At 46.9% G+C, this 22097-nt stretch overlaps 1 protein-coding gene across 1 annotated transcript in view; it reads right to left on the bottom strand.

Annotated features, from left to right (window-relative positions):
- Positions 1–1425: 1425 nt before the first annotated feature.
- SELENOO (selenoprotein O) overlaps positions 1426–22097 on the bottom strand; it is a 70709-nt gene continuing 50037 nt past the window's right edge. Inside the window, exons 7-9 of the mRNA XM_085870313.1 lie at positions 21376–21561; positions 3683–3842; positions 1426–2242 (exon numbers count right to left, since the gene is read on the bottom strand). Coding sequence (XP_085726439.1) covers positions 2027–2242; positions 3683–3842; positions 21376–21561 — 562 coding nt within the window. The 3' untranslated portion in view covers positions 1426–2026. The remainder of the gene's footprint in view (positions 2243–3682; positions 3843–21375; positions 21562–22097) is intronic.

The raw sequence follows: 22097 nt of genomic DNA, 5'->3' as shown, positions 1-22097 counted from the left end.
TTCAGCTCCCTCCAAAGATTTTTTATTGGGTTCAGGTCTGGAGACTGGCTCGGCCACTCCAGGACCTTGAGATGCTTCTTACGGAGCCACTCCTTAGTTGCCCTGGCTGTGTGTTTCGGGTCATTGTCATGCTGGAAGACCCAGCCACGCCCCATCTTCAACGCTCTTGTTGAGGGAAGGAGGTTGTTGGCCAAGATCTTGCGATACATGGCTCCATCCATCCTCCCCTCAATACGGTGCAGTCATCCTGTCCCCTTTGCAGAAAAGCATCCCCAAAGAATGATGTTCCCCCTCCATGCTTCATGGTTGGGATGGTGTTCTTAGGGTTGCACTCGTGCTTCTTCTTCCTCCAAACATGGCGAGTGGAGGTTAAACCAAAAAGCTCCATTTTGGTCTCATCAGACCACATGACCTTCTCCCATTCCTCCTCTGGATCATCCAGATGGTCAATGGCAAACTTCAGACGGGCCTGGACATGCACTGGCTTGAGCAGAGGGACCTTGCGTGCGCTGCAGGATTTTAATCCATGACGGCGTCGTGTGTTACTTGTGGTTTTCTTTGATACTGTGGTCCCAGCTCTCTTCAGGTCATTGACCAGGTCCTGCCATGTAGTTCTGGGCTGATCCCTCACCTCTTATGATCATTGAGGCTCCACGAGGTGAGATCTTGCATGGAGCCCCAGACCGAGGGAGATTGACTTATCTTGAACTTCTTCCATTTTCTACTAAATGCGCCAAGTTGTTGTTGCCTTCTCACCAAGCTGCTTGCCTATTGTCCTGTAGCCCATCCCAGCCTTGTACAAGTCTACAATTTTGTCCCCGATGTCCTTAGACAGCTCTCTGGTCTTGCCCATTGTGGAGAGGTTGGAGTCTGATTGATTGAGTGTGGGCAGCTGTCTTTTATGGAGATAACAAGTTCAAACAGGTGCAGTTAATACAGGTAATGAGTGGAGAATGGGAGGGCTTCTTAAAGACAAAACTAACAGGTCTGTGAGAGCCGGAATTTTTACTGGTTGGTCGGTGATCATATACTTATTTCATGCAATAAAATGCATATTAATTATTTAAAAATCATACAATGTGATTTTCAGGATTTTTGTTTTAGATTCCGTCTTTCACAGTTGAAGTGTACCGATGATAAAAATTACAGACCTCTACGTTCTTTGTAAGTGGGAAAACCTGCAAAATCGGCAGTGTATCAAATACATGTTCTCCCCACTGTATATGCTATTCTTCAAATTTCCCTAGTTGAGCAAGTAAAATGTACTAATAACATCATTTTCATCAATCAAGGAGAAGAACATACTTTCACATACACCTATTTAAAGCAAACAATGGAATGTGTAATGCAATTTACCATTTTGCATTGTTCCATTCATGCAGCAGGCAAATTGTCATACTGTTCACATTAACACAGGACAATTAATTGCTTGTGGACCATGTCCGATTATATCCATTTTTAATCATGGAATTTGGAAGGGTGTTTAAAAAGAAAGAAAGGAGGCATTATGAACTTTGGGATGGTAGCAATTGCAACTCCATTAAAGCCAAAGGGAAAATGTTTGATCACCACAAGAAAACATTTATATAATTACAATCAAAGGAAACCATATGGAACATTTTGCCTTATTTGTAGCAATGAAATAGTAAAAGTAACTATTGTCCTCAAATAATGAGTAAACATCTGTCCAAATTCCTTTTACAATCGAAAATTCAGTAACAGTATCCAATTGACAAAAAAGTGGAAATTATATGACACGCCCAGCGAGATTACACCCTCGGTTAACAATCTGCCAAAGCAACTTTCCATTGTGTAAACAATCAGGATTTATATGAGCGTTTAATGATGAAACCCTTGCTTGCCAAGGAAAAAAAATTCAAAAACATTACAGCATTTGAGCATATCAAACGAAAACAGCCTAGAGAAATAGGTTGATGTTCTCATCATCATAGATGCAGATTCAACATCTGCTGCCATCTGCTAGAATGAAATTGGCCTCCAACATTCCAGTGAGGTATTACGAGGATCATGTGACAGCCAGACTACGAGCCCATGCAGGTGGGTGGCTTGCATAACCACCCACTTCATCCCTTCCCATTGTCCCAGCTTCATCTGTGTCCTCTTCATGCTCACTCTTTGCCATGGCACCGAGAGGCAGTGATCTACCAGCATGTGCCAGTTGCTCTTCTTTTTCAGGTTGATCAGTGTATGGCTGCTCCAGCAGATGCATCACACGTCTCGCCTGTATGCGCACACCACAAAATCATCCATTCTGTCAAAATATAACTCCAAGGGCACTCTTTGACATCGCGACATCACCAGATATGCTTCCGCCCACATTATTCCATCAACATACATACTTGTACCAAGTTTGATTTAAATCCCTGAACCAAGATTAAAAATATTAAATAATTCAGGCTGCCAAACCATGCATCCAATCTGGTTGAAATTTAAAGCAAATGTTACCCATTATTACCAGATTATAATTGTGAAGTTTCACTTCGATTGATGAAGCGGTTCAAGAGAATTTTTTATTTTTTTAAAGATTTTCATTCAACCCAATATGGCTGCCAGATGATGTGGCTTATTAATTATTCGTGAACACCCTAGTGTCCCCAAGGTTTGGGGAACATGTGGGTGAAGTTTCCCTATGATCTGTCAAGCCATTATGGAGAAGATTTTTTAAAGGTCTATTCTTTAAAAGAAAAAAAAAATCAGATGCCAAACCATGTGACCCATAACATCATAGGTGGAGAACACTTTGTTCCTCATGGATAGGCAATCATTCCTGTAAAGTTTTGCCTCAATCTGTTCAGCCATTTCGGAGATTTTTGATGTTTTTTTATTTTTTTTTTTAAGTAAAAAAACAAAAAACAACGGAGCAGAGATACTAAGTCGGCGGTGACATCACGATGCAACCATGTGACCGATGACATCAATTTCTTCCCCCTGTACAATTTGGTCCTAGATGACCCTCAAATTTTCATACTGATCAGATAAAGTGTTCGACATATGCAATTATGATACAACAACAAAGCCACCATATACAGTATGGTGGACACCATATACAAAGACATACGACATCACACCAAAACAAAACAAAACAAAAAAACTCATTTCCAATGGGGAGTATTTGACATGTGCCAAGTTTGAATATTTTTCCATGATCCCCCCCCCCCCCAACACATCATGACCTATTATGTCATAATGATCATTAAACCATTCTACACAAGTAGTCACACCTATGGTGAAAATTTCATGTCAATCATATAAACGGTTGCAGAGAAATCAGAGAAAATTAGCACGTACATATGGACGGACAACCCAAAAACATAATGCCTCCGGCGACTTCGTCAATGGAGGCATAAAAACAAAATAAACATTTACTCTGGGTTTACAGTATACAAAGCCGACAAGCAAATAAAGAGGACACTTGAACACAGATAAAAAATATTTTGCCCATCACACCTGTGTCCTATCCAGTTGAACTGTCTATTTGCTCATCTTCCAAGGAAACCAAAAGCAGACTTTATCTTATTCTCTTAACCATATTCCAATTAATCAGTAAGGTACATGGCTATGATAGACACCCAAAGGCTTGGCTTGTATGGTATTTCCATCTTGGCACTTGCCTAATGAGATGTGACAAAGTTCCATAAGTGCCCAACTATCCAAATCTCACCTCTGTGAAATTTCCTTTTTCAGCAGCATCAATGGCTCTTTGTGCAATGTAGTTCCGGAGAATATACTTGGGGTTTGCTGAATTCATGATTTTTGTTCGACTTGCATTCCACTCCTCCAATGGAACTCCAGAGACCTCAAAGTCTTTCTTCAATCTCTCCCTTTTCACAAACAAAAAGAATATTATGACAGATCAGGTATATAAAAAAATGATGTGTTTAATATATTGTTACGGCTGTGGAAATTGGCAAACCACCATTCAGAGCCCGTCGGTGAGATAACTCTAAGTACATGTGTAGTTAGCCCCAAACCAGTTGTTTGAAGGGAATTTATGCGATTCATTCGGGCTGCGACGCTTTGAGTTAGGCGTTTTTCTGTTCTATCTTTATTTTGAATCAACCGCCATAACCATCAAACCACCACCGATAAACCCTCCACCACCCTCACCTCTCTCCTTCTACGGCCATTGGGCATCACCTGTGAACACTGAGCGTCGGGCTGTCTTGGGCTCGTTCAAGCGATACGCACCGAGCCGCGAGTGCAAATAGCGGCCTTTCCGAGGGAAAATTCGGATCAAGAATTCTACACGCCCACTTCTGATCCGTCCAATCAGCAAGCGCGGAGCATCTTGGCCCCGCCTCCAGGCACGACCGTGTGAAATCGAAATATGCAAATTCTAGGATCAGGGGAGGTTCACGCCCACTTTTCCTACATCCAATGGGTGAGCGTGGCTCCGCCCCCGAGCTCATCCTGATCCGGAAATTTGCATATGGGTTCTCCTGCCGGCCTATCAAGCGCCGAGCGCAAAGAGAATCGGAGAGAGTTTTGTGGCAGAAAGGAGTGAGTTTTGAAGGCAGAGAGTTTTGGCAGTCAAGTCGGGTTGGAGAGCGGAGTGAAGTCGGGAGGCGAAGGCGTCAAGGTAGTTTCCGCAGTCGGCTGAGCAGAATTGTGGGAGGAGGCCAAGGAGCTCGGGTCCGAGGCAGGGAATATGGCGGTCGGCGACGAGGTCGCGGTGGGATCGCTCGTCGCGGGACCTAAGCCAGCCAGCCATTCTCCTCCCCCAGGGCATCAGCAATTTCCCCCTTTCCCCCACGCTGAGAGTGCAAAAAGGGGGCCCCATTCCCACCCCACTCCAAGCGGTGCCAACGAAACCCGCGAAGGAGCACGAAGTCGGGGCACCGCCGGGCAGCAACATTTGCGGCTCGTCACGAGGACGCGGGTAGGACCCACCCGGTCTCGCGGACCTGACCGCTCCTTCAGGTCCTGCGCACACATTAGCCTACGGGCCCGTCTGTCCCCTTGCCTATGAGGGTGGCTTCTTTCCTTTGCTTTTGGGTAAATGTGTGTCGGCGCCGTCTGTGAAGCAAAACTGTATAAGTGTTGCCGTGTGTTCGCGTATTCGGTCGTAGCTCTGCATTGTTGTTTTTGTTTTAAATTGATATATGTGCATTCTGACTGATTGTATATGTGTGCTTTTCGTGAGCTGGGTAATAAATATGCATTAAGTTGAATTGTTCCCCGTTTCGCTGCGTCCTTTCCTTCGTTTGAATCTCCATCTTGCTTCACGTAAAGGGTTCGTAGTGGGCTTAATACGCCCGATAATTAATCGGAACCGTCGAGGCCGACGATAACACCGCTCGGTTATCCCGATAGTGCGGAATGGGCCGCCCAAGCGGCTCGTGTCCGGAGTCGACCTGCGGCGAGGTACGATCGCCCGGTCTACCATCCGCGTGGGTACTTAGGTAAGTCGAGTTTGGCGAACAACCCTATCCTACGCGGGAGGCCGATTGGCACGATTGTGGTGAGGTCGAAAGGCCCACCCGTGACTGGCTCCTTTCGAGCCAGTCTGGTGACTGGTGATAGTTCCCGGAGGGTCACGACTGAATTGTCCGTCCGGTGGGCGACGTTCCGCGATTCGAGTCACGTGGCCGATCGCACACCGGCGGGCACGAATTCGCAACAATATATTGTTACGGATTTCAGAATCCGATCCGCCGAACGCATACAAACATCTAGGTCCTCAGACAGTTATTTCCTGAAATGCATGTCCAGGATAGACCTATCCCCATGTCTGGTGGGATTCCAACTTGATACGTTGATAAGGGTAAAGAATAGATTCCCTCTCCTATGGAAAGCTCCTTTTTCTATTTACAACAGACACATTCATGCACATGAGATAACCGTTAGCCCAATGGAGGCTCACCCACCTCTTTTCATCGATGTTGACACCCGCCTTTTTCCATCGACGTTTGACACCACGTTCAGCAGCTCTATGGACGCTAACTGGCTCTTTTTCGTATCGGCCTGAACGTTGAGGTGATAATTGTTGTTGACGTTTTATGAGCGCTTCATATTTTCGCTTGGTAATTCTGGCAAATGGCTGCTTCATGCCGTTCGTCCAGCACTACAAACGGCATAGTAGGCCAGGAATGATCACGAGACTGGCAGTTTGTTACGTGCAACAATGCGCAAATGGGCGGGGTGGATTTTGCTAGTCTGCTTAAGGCTTCGCCCAGACAGGCTGCCAATAACGAGGACGAGAGGACCGTTTTTTTTTTTTCGAGTGAGTTGGCGATAGCTGGTTGTGGTTCTGACAGCTTTGAGAGCATTTTGTCAGTTCCAGTCAGACGGTCGGCTCGTCGGTTCCAGTCAGACGGTCGGCTCGTCGGTTCCAGTCAGACGGTCGGCTCGTCGGTTCCAGTCAGACGGTCGGCTCGTGGGTTCCAGTCAGACAGTCGCTCATCGGTTCCAGTCAGACGGCTATTTCGTCAGTTCCAGTCAGACGGTCGTTTCATCAGTTCCAGTCAGATGGCTGTTTCATCGGTTCCAGTCAGACGGCTGTTTCATCGGTTCCAGTCAGACGGCTGCTTCGTCGGTTCCAGTCAGACGGTCGTTTCCAGTCAGACGGCTGTTTCGTCAGTTCCAGTCAGACGGTTGGTGAGCTGGCGACAGTTGGTGACGGCCTTGCAGCCTGACAGTTTCTCACAGCGCCTCAGCTTCTCACAGCTCCTAACAGCTGTCTGTCGGTTGTGGCTCCTGGTGGTGGGTAACGCTCTGACCGTTAATGCTGGTTCTGCTCGAGACCGGCTCTTGGCGTACCTGATTCTTGGGGGTGACGTCGACTGGTGTTCAAGCCCGTTTGCAAGTGGGTGCACGGCAAGGCTGGGCGCTGGCAACGGACAAAGCACGCTCACACATTTTAGGACATTTTATTTGCCGTACGACAACTTCTCTTTGGTGAGTGAGACTGGATTTCTCTCCCCCCCTAAATGATCTGCTGGGTACCCTTGTCTCGTGTTTAATTGTTAAGTAAGGCATAGTGATAAGCATCTGCTCTTTGTCTCTTTTTCTATCAGTGCCCGATTAATTTTTTATTTGCTTGCGATTATTTTGATTGATTTGAATTTACTTATTTTACTACACGGAAATAAAAAGTTCTTTTTATTTATTTTTCCCTTATTAATAAATTCCTTTGTCGACGTTCCAACCTCTCCGTGCTTGTTCTTTCCTTCCATTGATCCAGCATTGTCCGAACCTAGATAGACTGGGAGGTAATTACCAAAGTAATTGACCTGCCAGTCGGCACGCACCAGCGGTTAAACGCTTGGCCGCCCTCATTAAGATCTAATCAAGATAAGATTGGTGCATTGCCGAGGGCACGCTCCCAGTTCAGGAAGCCAGGTGAACTCTAGTTAAATGGCATAATTAGACGGTGGACACTGGAACTCATGGTTAACTGATTGGGGTTAATGGTTCTAAAGCAGCCTACCATATCACGAAGTTGACTGTGAGCGGTGGCCCCAGGTCTGGCTCTTCCGAGGACAAACGGGGATTAAACGCCCTCATAATACACTCGGTACCCGTGGCCGTAACAGTATGTATGTATATAAAATTACGGGTAATATATGCATACAATCGGACCCCGACATTTGCGGGGGATATGTTCCTGAAAAATGCCAGGAATGTCAGGGCATTGTTTATTTATATGATTTAATTTACATTTACATGGTTTGTGCTCGTGGAAGAGCAATTACAAAGAAAAAAAATCAGGACAGAACATAACAAAGGGAACAGCAGGAGAAAGGGAAAACACCAACAGCAGGGAAGAGGGAGAAGTAGACAGGGACAGACAAACAAGGGATGCAGCTCACAATGAGGGGTAAGGGAGAACACAAAGGGTGGACAATATGGATACATAAGCAAAATCGCGTTTGACCAGCTTGGAATTTTATCCAGATCTGAGGAGAGGGGAAGAGGCTGCTGCTTTCCGATCTGAGGGATGACAGATGGTAAAGCAGAGGGTGGAGTCATCAGCAAAGAGATAAAAAGGATTTTCCAGAGTCAGAGAGATCATTGATGAAAACCAGAAAAAGAACAGGGCCCAGAACACTGCCTTGAGGAACTCCAGCTTGGACAGGAAGAGGGGATGAGAGAACTCCATTAAGAGCCACACGTTGGCTGCGACAGGAGAGGAAGTCAGCGAGCCATGAGTGGAGATGGCCTTGGATACCATAGGAAGAGAGTTTGGTGAGCATGGCAAAGTGCCAGACTGTATAAAAAGCACGCGATATGTTTGGGATATGGCTTTGATTTTATATCTGGCATTGAGGATGTCCATCCATTGTTGGGAGAGCAGAAGCAGCATATTCAAGATCGAGTGATCTGGTCTGAATCCAAATTGATGATCAGAAATCAAGTCAATGGGGAAGAGGAAGGATTTAATGTCTGAAGCGATGATGGATTCCATAACCTTGCTGATGATTGGGAGAAGGCTGATTGGTCTGCATTTGCAGGGATCTGTTTTTGCACCTTTTTTATGCAGAGTGGTAATGTTTGCTGATTTCCAAGCAGAAGGCAGATGACCTTGAGCAAATGAGAGGGTGAATAGAACAAAGAGAGGGTGAGCAAGAGCAGAGGAGCAGGTTTTTAGGACACGTGGGCTGATGCTGTCTGGACCGGTTGCAGAATCCGAGTCGTGGTTTGACAGAAAGCTCTCCACCTTGTCAGGAGAAAAGGACACATAGTCCAGGAAAGCTGGGTGTGACTGGGTATGGTGGATACAAAAAGCGATGGGTTTGGGACACAAGATTTAGAAGGAAACAGTTTAGGCATTCAGCCTTTTCACATGCAGTGTCAGCTGTGCGGCCATTTGAAGTAAGGGAGGAGATGGAGGGTTAACATACACCAGAAACAGACTTAACGACACCCCCAGGATTTGGAGGAGGGAAACAGGTTGGAGAGTTTAGACTTGAGATTAGAAAGATGTTGTTTTCTGGCTTTCCTGAGGGTAGACACACACTTGTTCCGAGCTTTGGGGAAGGAACTGAGATTGCCTTCAGTTGGATTAGCGCCTCCCATGACGCAAAGGCAAGTCGTTTCAGGACAACTGCCTCGCCACAAGCTTCAGTGTACCATGGGCGGGAGGAAGGGTAGGCCAACTGAAGACGAGAGGGGATAAATCTGTGCATAAGAGAGAGAGGAAATTTCTTTGAAAGAATTCCCAGGATGAGTTGATGTCAGAGGAAGTAGAGATGGTCAACCAGTCTAGAGGCTTGACCAACTTGACACCCAAGTTGTGATTTTTTTGCAAATACCATTTGAAATTCAGAGTCCTATGAAAAAAAGAAATTAAGCAACAGGGAACCATGCAGCCGTAAACAATGCTTTAAAGAAAGAAAACGGGTCATACCCGCAAAATATGGGATGGATGGAACATGGAAAGGAACCCCGCACGACTGAGGGATGACCAAACGGCAACGGGATTGAAGGCAAGACCGATGGGGTGAAGGAGGGACTGTTGAAAGATGTTTGATGGAGGGGAGATTGTTGGTGGACCGTTGGAACAGGCCGATTGGGGGGGGGGTGAAGGGATGGTTGAAAGTAACATAGGGATTGAACAGAACGATTGTGTGAAGGAATAAGAATTGAAAGTAACAGAAGGGGAGGGGGAAAGACATTACATGGGACAAACAGCCGAGCCAATGCATGCCCCCCCCCAAAAAAAGCCCTTTCACAAGGGACTATGGACTATCTATAGAAAGAATAATGAAATAACTGCTCCTCGGGTCACCTACATGTCCATGTGTGTTCTCCCCTTGGGGTAAGTGTTCCACAACAACATATATATATATATATATATATATATATATATATATATATATATTGTTGCGGTCTTCGCGCCCGCCGGCGTGCGACGGCCACGTAACTCGAATCGCGGCACGTCGCCCACCGGACGGACAATCCAGTCGTGACCCTCTCGGACTAACGCCGGGAACCAGTCACGGGTGGACCTTTCGGTCACACCGCGATCGAGCCAATCAGCCCCCGCGTGGGATAGGGTTGCTCGCCAAATTCGAACTACCTAAGTACCCACGCGGAGGGTAGACCGGGCGATCGCACCTCGCCGCAGGTCGACTTCGGACACGGGCCACTTAAGCGACCCGTTCCGTACTATCAGAATAACCGAGCGGTGTTATCGTCGACCTCGACGGTTCGATTAATTATCGGGCGTATTCAGCCCACTACCAACCCTTTACGTGAAGCAAGATGGGGGTTCAATGGGGAAAAGACGAAGCGAAGCGGGAGAACAGTTCAACAATAAAGCACGTTTATTCTCGGCACACGGGAAGCACACAAATACAATTCCACCAAATGCACACAAAAAAGAAAACACAATTCCATTTACACAAAAAGCAAACATAAAAGTGAAAACACAGTGCAGAGCTAATACCGACTACCGAGCACACGGCAACACTTATACAATTCTACTTCACAGACGGCGCCGACAACACATACCCAAAACCAAGGAAAAGAAATACCCTCAAGAATGAGGTAGGCCTGGGGCCGAGACCTGGTCGGGCCTACCCGTCTGGTGATGAGACGCGGAGCGGCGATGGCCCCGCAACCCGCGGGCCTCGTGGACAGTGCCTGGCAGGGGGTGGGAACGGGGCCCCCTTGGTCGCACTATCTCAGCGCGGGGGGGAAACAGGAGGGGGTTGCTGATGCTCGGGGTATAGAGGATCTTTATTATGTGCGCGACGAGCGTCTCCACCTCGGCCAGGTCGCGCTGCCGGCCTCCCAGGGGTGCAGCTCCCTGCACGACGCGAGCACCCCCTCGTCCGGTGTCGCCGCCTCTCCACAGCTCGTCCCCTCCGTTCCGACTTCAACGCACACGACGAGCAGCTCCACCGCCCGCGAAGTCTTGACTCTCTGTTCCGACTCCTTCGCCTCGTTCCGACCTTTACTACTCCTTTGACTGACGAACACCGTCCTTTTATCCCCCCGTAACTTCGCCTTTGACCTTTCAACTCGCTCCCCATTGGCCCGAGAAAAAGTGGGCGTGAAGGCTTTTTGATCCACAAATTTGCATATATCGATCGCCCTGGGGGCGGGGCCAATTCGCCCCTCGCTCACCGATTGGACGGCAAAAAGTGGGCGTGTGTCGTTTTGGATCCGTTTTTGAAGCAGAAAATCCGTGATTTTGTACACGCTGTTCAACGTGCGCCCTACACGAGTCCAGCATCGGTGCCCATGAGTGGCGCGAGATGACGGTGATGCGATGGTGGCGAGTTGTGACGGTAAAGGTCATGGCGGTTGTGGTGAAGCGGCGTTGTGGTTGTGATGGTGGCGATTGGTCCAAAATAAAGATAGTAAAAGAAAAACGGCTATCCTGAAGAGTCGCAGCACGTATAAATGACATGTATTCCCACTAGACAACGGGTTTGGGCCTAACTACACATGCACTTACCGAGATACCTCACCTAAGGGACCTGAATGGTGGTTTGCGAATCTGGTAACCACAACAATATATATATATATATATATATATATATATATATATATATATATATATATATATATATATATGTTGTTATGGTGAGGGGTACCGAGACACCAGATTGTCACTCAGGGGGATTGTGGGGGAAAAATTTATATTAAATGTATTTTAAATTGTAACAAATGGAGTTTCAGAAATGTAACTTTTATGCTGCAAATTGAATTGGCTGTCATTTCTGGCCAAAAGACTTTTGCCCGAAATGATAAGAAATGTGTTGTTCTGGAGCAGAGTGACCGAGCTGATAAATGAACCTTTGCTTAGAAAATGTACGAAGTGGCTTTTTGTCTAAAGGACACGTCTACAGTCTGGGTGAATATCCAAAGGCGAGAAGTGTATGGTGTATAATTAGGAAATAAATTGTTTCACAAGGAAGGACTTGTGTGGACATCAGTTTTATCAGTGTCGATAGGGTTTTTTGTAGGGTTTTATAATCAAATCGGACAAACGTTAAACTCTGTCTGAAGTCAAATAGGATTCCACAATCGACCAGTTAGAATCCTTCAGGAGGACAACGATCACAACAAAGTGGGTTTAAAAAATCCACATCAGGATTAATCCCCAGTCGTCCTCGGTAGAGCCAGATGTGGGACCACCGCTCACAATTAACGTTGTGGTACGGTGGGTTGTTTTAAAACCACGAACGCCACCCAGTCAACCACGAGTTCGTGTCCGTCGTCTAATTATTCCGTTTTACTAGAGGTCACGTGGTTACATGAGCGGGGAGCGTGCCCTCGGCAAAGCACCAATATTATCTGATTAGATTTTAATTAGGGCGGCCAAGCGTTTTAACCTCTGGTGCGTGCCGACTATTTTTGGTCAAATCTGTGGTAATTACCTCCCCGTCTATCTTGGTTCAAACAATGCCAGACCAATGAAGGAAAGGACAAACACGGACAGGTTGGAAATCGACAAATAATTTATTAATAATAAAATAAATGAATAAAAAGAACTTTTTATTTGCTGAGGTAAATAAAGAATTTCAAAGCAAAAGCAATCAAAATGCCAGGAAAGAGACAAAGAGAAGAAGCTCAACGGGGGTTGACTTACAGCTAAATACAGACAAGGGTACCCAACGGATCATTCAGGGGGAGGGAGGGGGAGAAAATTGTTTCGCTCACCAGAAAGTCGTCCGTGAAGCAAAAACGTTCTGAAATGCATGCGTGCGTGCGTGTCACGTCCGTCACCAGCACCCAGCTTTGTCGTACAGCCTCTCGCGGGGCAGCCCTGAACGCCAGTCCACATGCTCGCTTTCCGAAAGCTCTGGGCAGGGCGAACCGTCTCGCTGTTGGTGATGGCCAGACACCCACACTTCCTTCTCCTCCTTTGCATGCATACACCCACTTCATGCTCACTTCTGTCTCGTACCTCTTTCGTTCACGTTTTTTTATTATCTCAGAACGTATCTCTTTCTTCTTCAGAACGTATCTCTTTCTCTTCAGAACGTATCACTTTCGCTTTTTCTCCACTCTCAAAACGTATCTCCTCACAGAACATCTCTCTCGCTTCAGAACGTCCCTCTTTCGCTTTTTCCTCTCCGAACGTCTCTCCTCACAGAACGTCTTTATATCTTCATGGCGTCTCTACGCGGTGCCGTCCACCCCAAGCTCACCCCACCTAGAAAGAAGTGTGTGGTGCGACAATAAACAGGCAACTTACAAAAGGGGACACAGAGCAGACTTAATGCAGAAATAACAACAATAACAATGACAACAATCTTCTACAGTCTTACTTAAGCAACCAATTTACAAAAGCAGACTTATCCCGTTATGTCTTCTACAATCTTAACTTATGCTATGACAAGTGCTATCACATACATACATACACACACACACACACACACACACACACACACACACACACACACACACACACACACACACACACACACACACACACACACACACACACCCCGATGAAGAGTAGTTTTGCAACCGGGGGGGGGGGGGGGTGGTTGAGGCTATGATCTCGGTACCTGTGCGCCCGATAGCACGACGTGCCACCAATACGTTTCGGGGGAGGGGATGCTCCGGGGTGCGGTACCCAACAGTGGGCGCGTTGCCTCTGTACCAAGCCGCACATGTTGAGACTGTGCTCGTGAAGGAGGAGCTTGAGTGGAGAAGGGGCGGAGTCCAGAGCGCGAGGGTGGAGCAGTGGGTGGGATCAGGTAGGCGGGTGGGGTCGACGTGGTGTGGGCGGAGACGAGGAGGCGGAGTCGAGGAGCAGGAAACACAGACAGTCCGGGCAAGAGGGACTGACCCGACCTTTATAGGGCCCGCAGCTCGGAGGGAGGGGCCATTCTGAATCCAAACGTAATCACCCGAATCGGGTGCTCCGATTGGCCCTGATCCCTTACGTGGCCCGCCAGCTTGGGACGGAAACCGCCTCACTTCGTTTCCGGCAAGGCCACCCCAAACAGCGGCAATATTGCGCTCCGAACCCAGAAGACGACATGAATCGCCCACACTGAAATTGGGACGCGAATCATCCCGCAAAAACCCCTGGGCGGCCGGCCGAGGGTTCCGAATGCCCGCTCGGGCGTTTGACCAGCGTCGATCAACGCGCTCGTTCCACGCACGCCAACGTGGCCTGCACTGTACATTCCCTGGGTCGATCGCAGCCTCGCTGGCCGCAGAGACTAGAAGATATTCACCATCCGTGGAGAATCCACCGCTGCCAGTGAGGACCGAAGGTACATCACCATGGTTAATACATGCACGTTTCACGAGCGGCGTACGTGTCTGCTTTCGAGCACATTCCATAGAGTGCACGCGGTTCTGCGATTACGCACGTGGCCAGCGCTCACGTTCACAAGACTCCGCTAGCGTGTGCGCGGGGCAAACACCAATATGTGTCGGGTATTGAGGTTAGAAAAAAAACAAGCCACTTCTACCCGCACACTCGTATCCTGCCCAACATGGCGTGGAGTCGGCTTTATTGGCCTCTGTACGTGTTTCGTGCAGCATGGGCGTCGTGCTGGCAGTGTTTCCCGTGCTGTGAAAAACACCATTCGTGCAGCCTCTTAAGAGGTATTTATTTGCATGCCTTTCTAATGCAATCGGCAATTCTCCCCAGACCATTGGAAGCTTGAGTCGACAATCCCACATTGCCAAGCGCACATCACTCGCCACACACGCCGGGTTTAGGGCTTGCCTGGGAACGAGAATCTCTGAGCAGCAGATCCCTCACCGCGGCGCCGCACGCACTGGCCTCCAAGGCGCACGTGGCTGACTTACCTCAGGAATAATCAGAAAAGAAGAATAGTGGGATGAAATGAAGGAAAAAATGATTGAAGCAACCCAAGCTATTAGATCATCACAACGCACTCCCTTGTTGTCCCGCGAAACAAAAGGAAGGGGACTATCTACACATATAATAATGGAATAACTGTCTTGGGACACCTATCTGTTGTATGCATGCAGTTCTAAGAACCGCAACACTATATGTATGTGTATATATATATATATATATATATATATATATATATATATATATATATATATATATATATATATATATATATATATATATATATATATATTGTTGCGGGTCTGAAAAACTGCATGCCTCTAAGGCAATGGCACCCAACATACAGTGATCCCCAGGCAGATATTTCATGAGTCTTTGTGCTGTCAGACCTTCCCCTCATGTCTAGTGAGTTAACGGGACGAAGTGCGATGCATGGGTCTAATAATTATATCTCTTTCTTCAATACTGATTTCCATCCAACCCTTTCCTTTGAATCATGGTGCAAATCAAGTCAAGCACGGCACTCAGGCAGCCGCCAGTGAGAATCACCACGAAGAAAGACGCTGCCCGGTGCACGCATAGCGCGCCCTTTCATTCAAGATCTGCACGCCAATTTACAACGGCATCTCACCTTGCTCAACCTCCACTCACAAAAAAACTCACCATCTCGACCACCAACATTTCCTGCACATGGGAAAAATCATCCCACGCCTCCTTGCATCTCCGCATCGATACAATTCGCCACAAACAGAGGCGTGCTGCACGGCCCAGGCCACTCGGACCACGTGGTGCAGAGACCGGCCAAGCACGTTAATAGCACCAACCGCATCTTGCCGGGAATGCCCCGAATATGGGTGTGCGGGAACGACATGGCCCTCGCCCAGTTACCAGAACATGGCGGGTGGGGCAATGGGGGGGGGCGAGCTGTGTCATGGCAGATGTGCACGAGACCGCTTCCGGCCCCAGGAGCCGGGCACGGCGGGGCTATGACCGCCGTGGCCCAATAAGGTAGCCCGATTCGGGTCACAGCGCTACTTCGGGTCGTCACCCCACCCTTCGCAAGAGGCTCATAAAAGGCGGATCACGAAGCCATCCGCTCTCTGCTCCTTTCGCCTGCCTGCCTTGCCTTAGTCTTGGCCTGTTTGCCTTGCCCTTTCCTTCGCTTCTCTGCTCCGCCTTCTCTTCACCGCTCCTCGTCTGCCTGTTGCTGCATCTATACTCGTGGTCGGTGTGTGACAGACGTTCTTCTGGGACCAGCGCGGAGCACACGTTTCCATGAGCCCCAGCAAAGTGACTAAGCAGGAGATAACACGCCGACTGTTGAGGTGGGAACGCTCAAGAGGAGCATCCCATGGAAGTACACGCTACACTCACAGACCTATGCACGACTAGGCGAGGAATCTTTTGCCTCACGCATCTTCTCTCCTCTCTGTCTTTCCACCCCTCTATCTCATCCCCTTTGGACGCACAAAACAGCATCCATTACCGACTCATAATCACAGTTTCCTCTAGCAAAACGGCAACCCCCATATTGCACATCACACCTCCCACTCCCACACCTTAAATGCCAGCATTTCTCCCTCCTACCTCCCCCGAAGCGTAATGGGTTGCGTTGGTCGCCCGACCGCACCAGGTATTGCGAGGCCGTTATTTCGGATCTGCTCTCCTTCCTTCTGGTTGTCTAATCTTCATCTGGTGTGTGTGTGTGTGTGTGTGTGTGTGTGTGTGTGTGTGTGTGTGTGTGTGTGTGTGTGTGTGTGTGTGTGTGTGTGTGTGTGTGTGTGTGTGTGTGTGTGTGTGTGTGTGTGTGTGTATGTGATAGCACTTGTCATAGCATAAGTTAAGATTGTAGAAGACATAACGGGATAAGTCTGCTTTTGTAAATTGCTTGCCTTTTGTCGCACCCCATGAATTCCTTGCTCTCTCTGCTGTACATAATAATAAACCCCATTCACTGTGCCACATACCTTTCCTTACTCAATTGTAAATAAATGCTTTGTGTAGAAATGTTCTCAGCTCGTTTTCATCTTTTCCTTCATTGGTCCAGCATGGTTCGTATCCTAGCTGAGCCGGGATGTTATCCCCCAACGATCTATTTTCCTAGCCGGTACATCCTTGAGCAGTTACGCTCAGCTGCATCTGATCCGGTAAGGTGATCCGGTTTGAACAAGGTATACCGAGGGCGTGTCCCCTGGTAATTGAATCACATGACCATTATGTAACCGGTATTCATTATACGGAGGACGCCAAGTCACGTGGTTGAGTTATTGGCGCTCATGGTCGATTAGCGACCCGCCGCGTCACAGAGGCCGTCACGACGGCCTGCGATTCCGGAGAGTCTGGTGGGAACCCGAGGTAGCTTTCCTCCCCATCGTGGTCTTCTCTCCCTCGACCCCGGGTCTGCAACAATATGTTTGAGTATATATATATACATATTTTTTTATATACACGCATGCACGCACGCACCAGGACTTGTCACTTTTATCCACTTGGGAAATTTGAAATCAGTCAACATCACAGCATTACATTAAAAGGTGCAAAAACGGATCCCCTTAACTACAGTCCAATGACCTTTCTGTCCCTTCCAATCATCAGCAAGGACATGGAATTTATCATCGCAGTTGACATAAAATAATTCCTTTTCTCCAACAGTCTCATGTCAGATCATCAATTCAGATTCAGACCTGGTCACTCTACCTTGGACATGTTTCTTCCACTCTGCCAACAATGGTAGAGGCCCTCAATACCATACATGAGATCAGGGCCATCTCTGGAAATATCTTGAATTTTCAATACAATCTGGCATCCTGCCTTGCTCTCCAAACTGTCTGCCTATGGAATCCAAGGCCAACTCCACTCTTCGATTACTGACTTCCTCCACTTTTGTAGACAACGTGTGGCTCTCAACAGAATCCTTTCATCTCTTTCTGTCCAGGCTGGAGTTCCTAAAGGCAGTGTTTTTGGCCCTGTGCTTTTTCTGTTTTTTAATCGATGATCTCTCCAACTCTCTGCAAAATCCTCTTCACCTCTTTGCTCATGACTCCACTCTCTGCAGTGACATCTCTCATCCTTCTGACAGATGTGCAGCAGCCTCTTCCCTCTCCTCAGACCTTGACAAAAATCACAAACTGGTCAAACACAATTTTGCTTAAGTATCCATATTGTCCACACTTTGCATTCTCCCTTAACCCTCATCGTTACCTGCATCCCTTGTTTGTCTGTCTCCATCTATTTCCCCCCACCACACTGCTGTTGGTGTTTCCCATTTCTCCTGCTGTTCCCTTATGTTGTGTCTTGATTTGTTCTGTGTAAAAACTCTGCCACGAGCCTAGACCATGCAAAACAAACAAAAAAACAAACAAAAAGTAATGCCCTGACATTTGCGGCATTTTTCAGGAACATATCCCCCCGTAAATAGTGGGGTCCAACAGTATTTATAGATGCATCAACCAACATTCATAATTAAGTACATATGTTGGCACATTTACCACTGCTGCACACTGCCTCTGGTCGTTCACCTGAAGTGAGCACAAAGCTGCACTTACTTTCAGATATTTTCATTTACTGACGCTTTCTGACGGTTCTGTGATTTTTCCCGGTGTATCGGCTTTGACGTCTATCGGCACCCAAAATTTCAGCTTTCTACGTTACCTGGAAGGTACCGAACATTAACATCAGTCATTCAATCAGTAGTTAGAATAAGCTTTATATATTAGATATATCTCATTTTAGAGAGCGCAGGGTTCACGAAGGGGTTGCATCACTCAACCTCTGACCCTGAAGCCGCAAACTACGGATAACTCTGCGGCCCGACGGATTTCCACGCAACCGCGTATGCCGGTTGGGATGACTAGTTTGAGCAGGATCCTCACGCTCAGCGTCGCATTACCTCACCTGGTGAGCTCATCATCTCAACTGGGGAACCGCACTCTCAACATCCCACATAGCAAATTCATGGGGCACGCCTCCCTGTCTATTTATTACGTACATACTATATCAAAACAATGAAGGAAAAGATACCAGAACAGGTTTGAAGCAGTTTACCAATGTAAAGCACTTATTTACAAACACGTATCAAGTATTCACAAGCAGGCAAACACACACAAGACAGCAATTTACCCTTAGCACATAAAAGATCCCTTTACACAATCTTACTTGCACTAGAACACAAAACAGAAGTGCCACAATAATCCAGAAAAGGAGAGAGACAGAACAAAATAAAAATTAAAAAATGATCAGGCTTTGTGGGTTGGCCCCTTGCTCACCCTACGCAGACAGGTGGACCTGTGTTGATCCAAAGTGGAGGGAAGGGAAAGGAAAGAAAGGAATGTGGTGGTGAGTGGGTGTGGGATGTCTGTGCGGCGTGTCGCGAGTATGTGTGATTGTAGCTGTTGCGCCCAAGGATTGTGTACTTCCGTCTGCCCTCGGAGTCCTTTGATCAGCGCAACTGGTCTCACCGAGCACAACTCGTACTGGCAATGACTCGTTCAGGCAATCCTTTGTTTCGTCTCGATCCTCGGTGCAACAGAGAGCTTGTACAGGCAATAAGTAAAGTGGGCAGGAAAGCAGCTTGGAAGGCAGGCAGTTTTTGGGTTTGTACCAGTCATTGGCACGTCAGACAGCTGGTGGGCACCACACTGGCTTATATAGGGTTTCGAGCGGGGCATAGAAAAAGATGGTAGTTGCTCGCTTATGTCTGTCTTCATTGTCCCGCAGGCACTGTTGTTGACCGGGCAGCCCCGCCCACTCGCCACACGGCATTGTAGGTATAGGTTACACAACGAGTTTCTGCCATGTGGTTTGCACGTAGCCCTTTAGCTTTTCCCTCACAAGCAGCGCAGAACTGGCATTGTCGTGTTTTGTGGTGCGTGTGCGTGTGCATGTGCTTTTTTTTTTACTGGGGTAAGGTGAAAGGGGAAAGATTGGAAATAAGATTTAAATGAATAGAGTATGAAAATGGATTAAATGAAGGGGGAATAGGGGTTGGAGACCATTTAATATTACTTTTCACAAAGCTACAAAGCCCAAGGCTCTATAGAGTAATTAAAAGAAAAAACAAACAAACAAATAAATCCAACGTTTTTTTCAAAGTTGTGAAAAAAATGTCCCCCCCCCCTCCGAAAACACTCCCCGACACACTGATGAACCTTTGAAAGTTTGACAAAGATCCGTTTGGCCATCCATGATAAAAAAGGACTGTGCAGTCTGAAGCTCACCTGGATCAGGTGCAACAGTCATTCAAACCCCCCGCAGACCCCGTTAACCCCGATTTTTTTGTTAATACCATGAACAAACTTTGGCACATCATGGGTGCTGAAGATTGTGGTCGTTTCATTGAAATTATATGTGCAGTTTCGGAGAAGAGAGCAAATACCTATTTTGCGGGGCTCAAACCCCCCGTAGATTCCCCTCAACCATAACTTTTTTATATGCCGTGAACAAACTTTGGTACCTCACAGGTGATGAAGGTTGTGGTCAAGTTTCAATGAAATTGTGCATGTAGTTTTGGAGAAGAGAGCAAATACCTTTTTTAGGGGGTCAACCCCCGCCCCCCCCAAGATCCCCTTAATGAGTGCAGATTTTGATGTGGTCAATACACCTTCGTTAGGCATCAGATATGAAGTTTGTGTCTAAGTTTCAACAAAATCGTGTGTTTGGTTCAAGCGATAATGACTGAAATGTTTACTGACTGAATGACTCACTCACTCACCTACAGACACTGCTCAATCGCAAAAGCTCACCAGACTAAAGTCCAGGTGAGCTAAAAATGGTGACACACAGACAGACATTTCTCTTTTTGTATCGATAAATTATATAAAATGTGCACATGTATGCACACACCTTAACCTGTTGAAATTGAAACTTGCGATATCTGAACTTGGATATGCGAGCAGTCAAAAATTAGATTATTATTTTGCATGCAGATTGTAACTGCAGGTTACATCAATGCTGGGAGTGCTGATGCAGTGCCCTGCTTCCAGTAAGCTGGTTCTCATTTTGCCCAACATCAGAAAGATGACAGGCTGAATTAACCCACCTGGTGTTATTGAACAGAAAGACAGGGGCTTCAACTCAAGACCCTGAGATGTTAAGCCAACCACCTTAACTGTTCAGTCAACATCAGGCTTAAAAATGAGATACAACTGCCTCTTTTGAATGTAAAACAGAAAGAGTGCTTTTCTCAAGAAGCATGATTGTACTTTTGATTACAAGGCTTGAACTTTACAAGAAATACCCATTACTTGAGAAGGGGACAGTTAAACGAGTAAAAATATACACATAAACAGCTTCTTCCTTACCTGACAGTGATACATGTATGTTTACAATGTAATAAGTTATGACGACATCCATGATAACCCCAGTGCAAGACAGCCAGTCTAATAGAGAAAAAAAGCCAGCAGTGGTGCTTCTGAGCTGCAACAATGGTGTGTGTGTGTGTGTGTGTGTGTGTGTGTGTGTGTGTGTGTGTGTGTGTGTGTGTGTGTGTGTGTGTGTGTGTGTGTGTGTGTGTGTGTGTGTGTGTGTGTGTGTGTGTGTGTGTGTGTGTGTGTGTGTGCGTGCGTGCGTGTCAGAGTGAGCGAGCGAACACAAGGCTGATTTAGCATATGTACCGGTACGCCTGCAGCCAGGCTGTCCACATCTCAGAGTCTCGTTCGCTTTTGCTCAACTCAGACATGTTCTGCAGTGCAAGGAGCTTCTTGGTCCTCTCAAGCTCTGCCTCAAGTCTGGCCTGGCCTCCAACACGAGCCAGCAGCATAGGGTTTGATTCTGCTAAGCTCATCAACAGGTGAAGTTGTCTGAAATGCACATGCCACAAAGATATGTTATATTTTTTTAATGTGTGAGATGATGATCCCTTCTGCCATCACCCTGACATTGCACTTGCATGGCATGCTAATACAAAGACCAGGACACAACAAGCCCTTCATGATTTCAATGATTTGACCTTGGTGGGAAAGAATTTCTCTGGACTTGCCAAGAGAAAGTGTACATCCCCTTTCAAAATTTTCATCTTCAGTTGCCTTATAGCTTGGAATTGAATTGCATTAAATCAGACTTTTTCCATCTTTATTTGCACATTGTAACCCACAACTTAGAAGTGAAAAACAAATTCTACAAATTTCAGAAAATTAATTAAAAATACAAAAATTGGTTGGGGAGGTGTCCACCACCTTATAAAAGTAATTGTAAATTTGCTCAGGTGTAACCAATCACCTTCAAAATCACACACCAAGTTAATTGGCCTCCACCTGTGTTAAATTGTAGTGATTCTGATTATTTCAGAATAAAATCAGCTGTTCCTGTAAGTTTCCTCTGCTGGGTAGTGCATTTC

The sequence above is a fragment of the Eptatretus burgeri genome, chromosome 2 (assembly GCF_056783735.1).
Source record: "Eptatretus burgeri isolate ZD-2024b chromosome 2, Ebu_testis_v1, whole genome shotgun sequence".
Taxonomy (NCBI): domain Eukaryota; kingdom Metazoa; phylum Chordata; class Myxini; order Myxiniformes; family Myxinidae; genus Eptatretus; species Eptatretus burgeri.
This window is presented reverse-complemented; position numbering and strand designations above follow the sequence as displayed.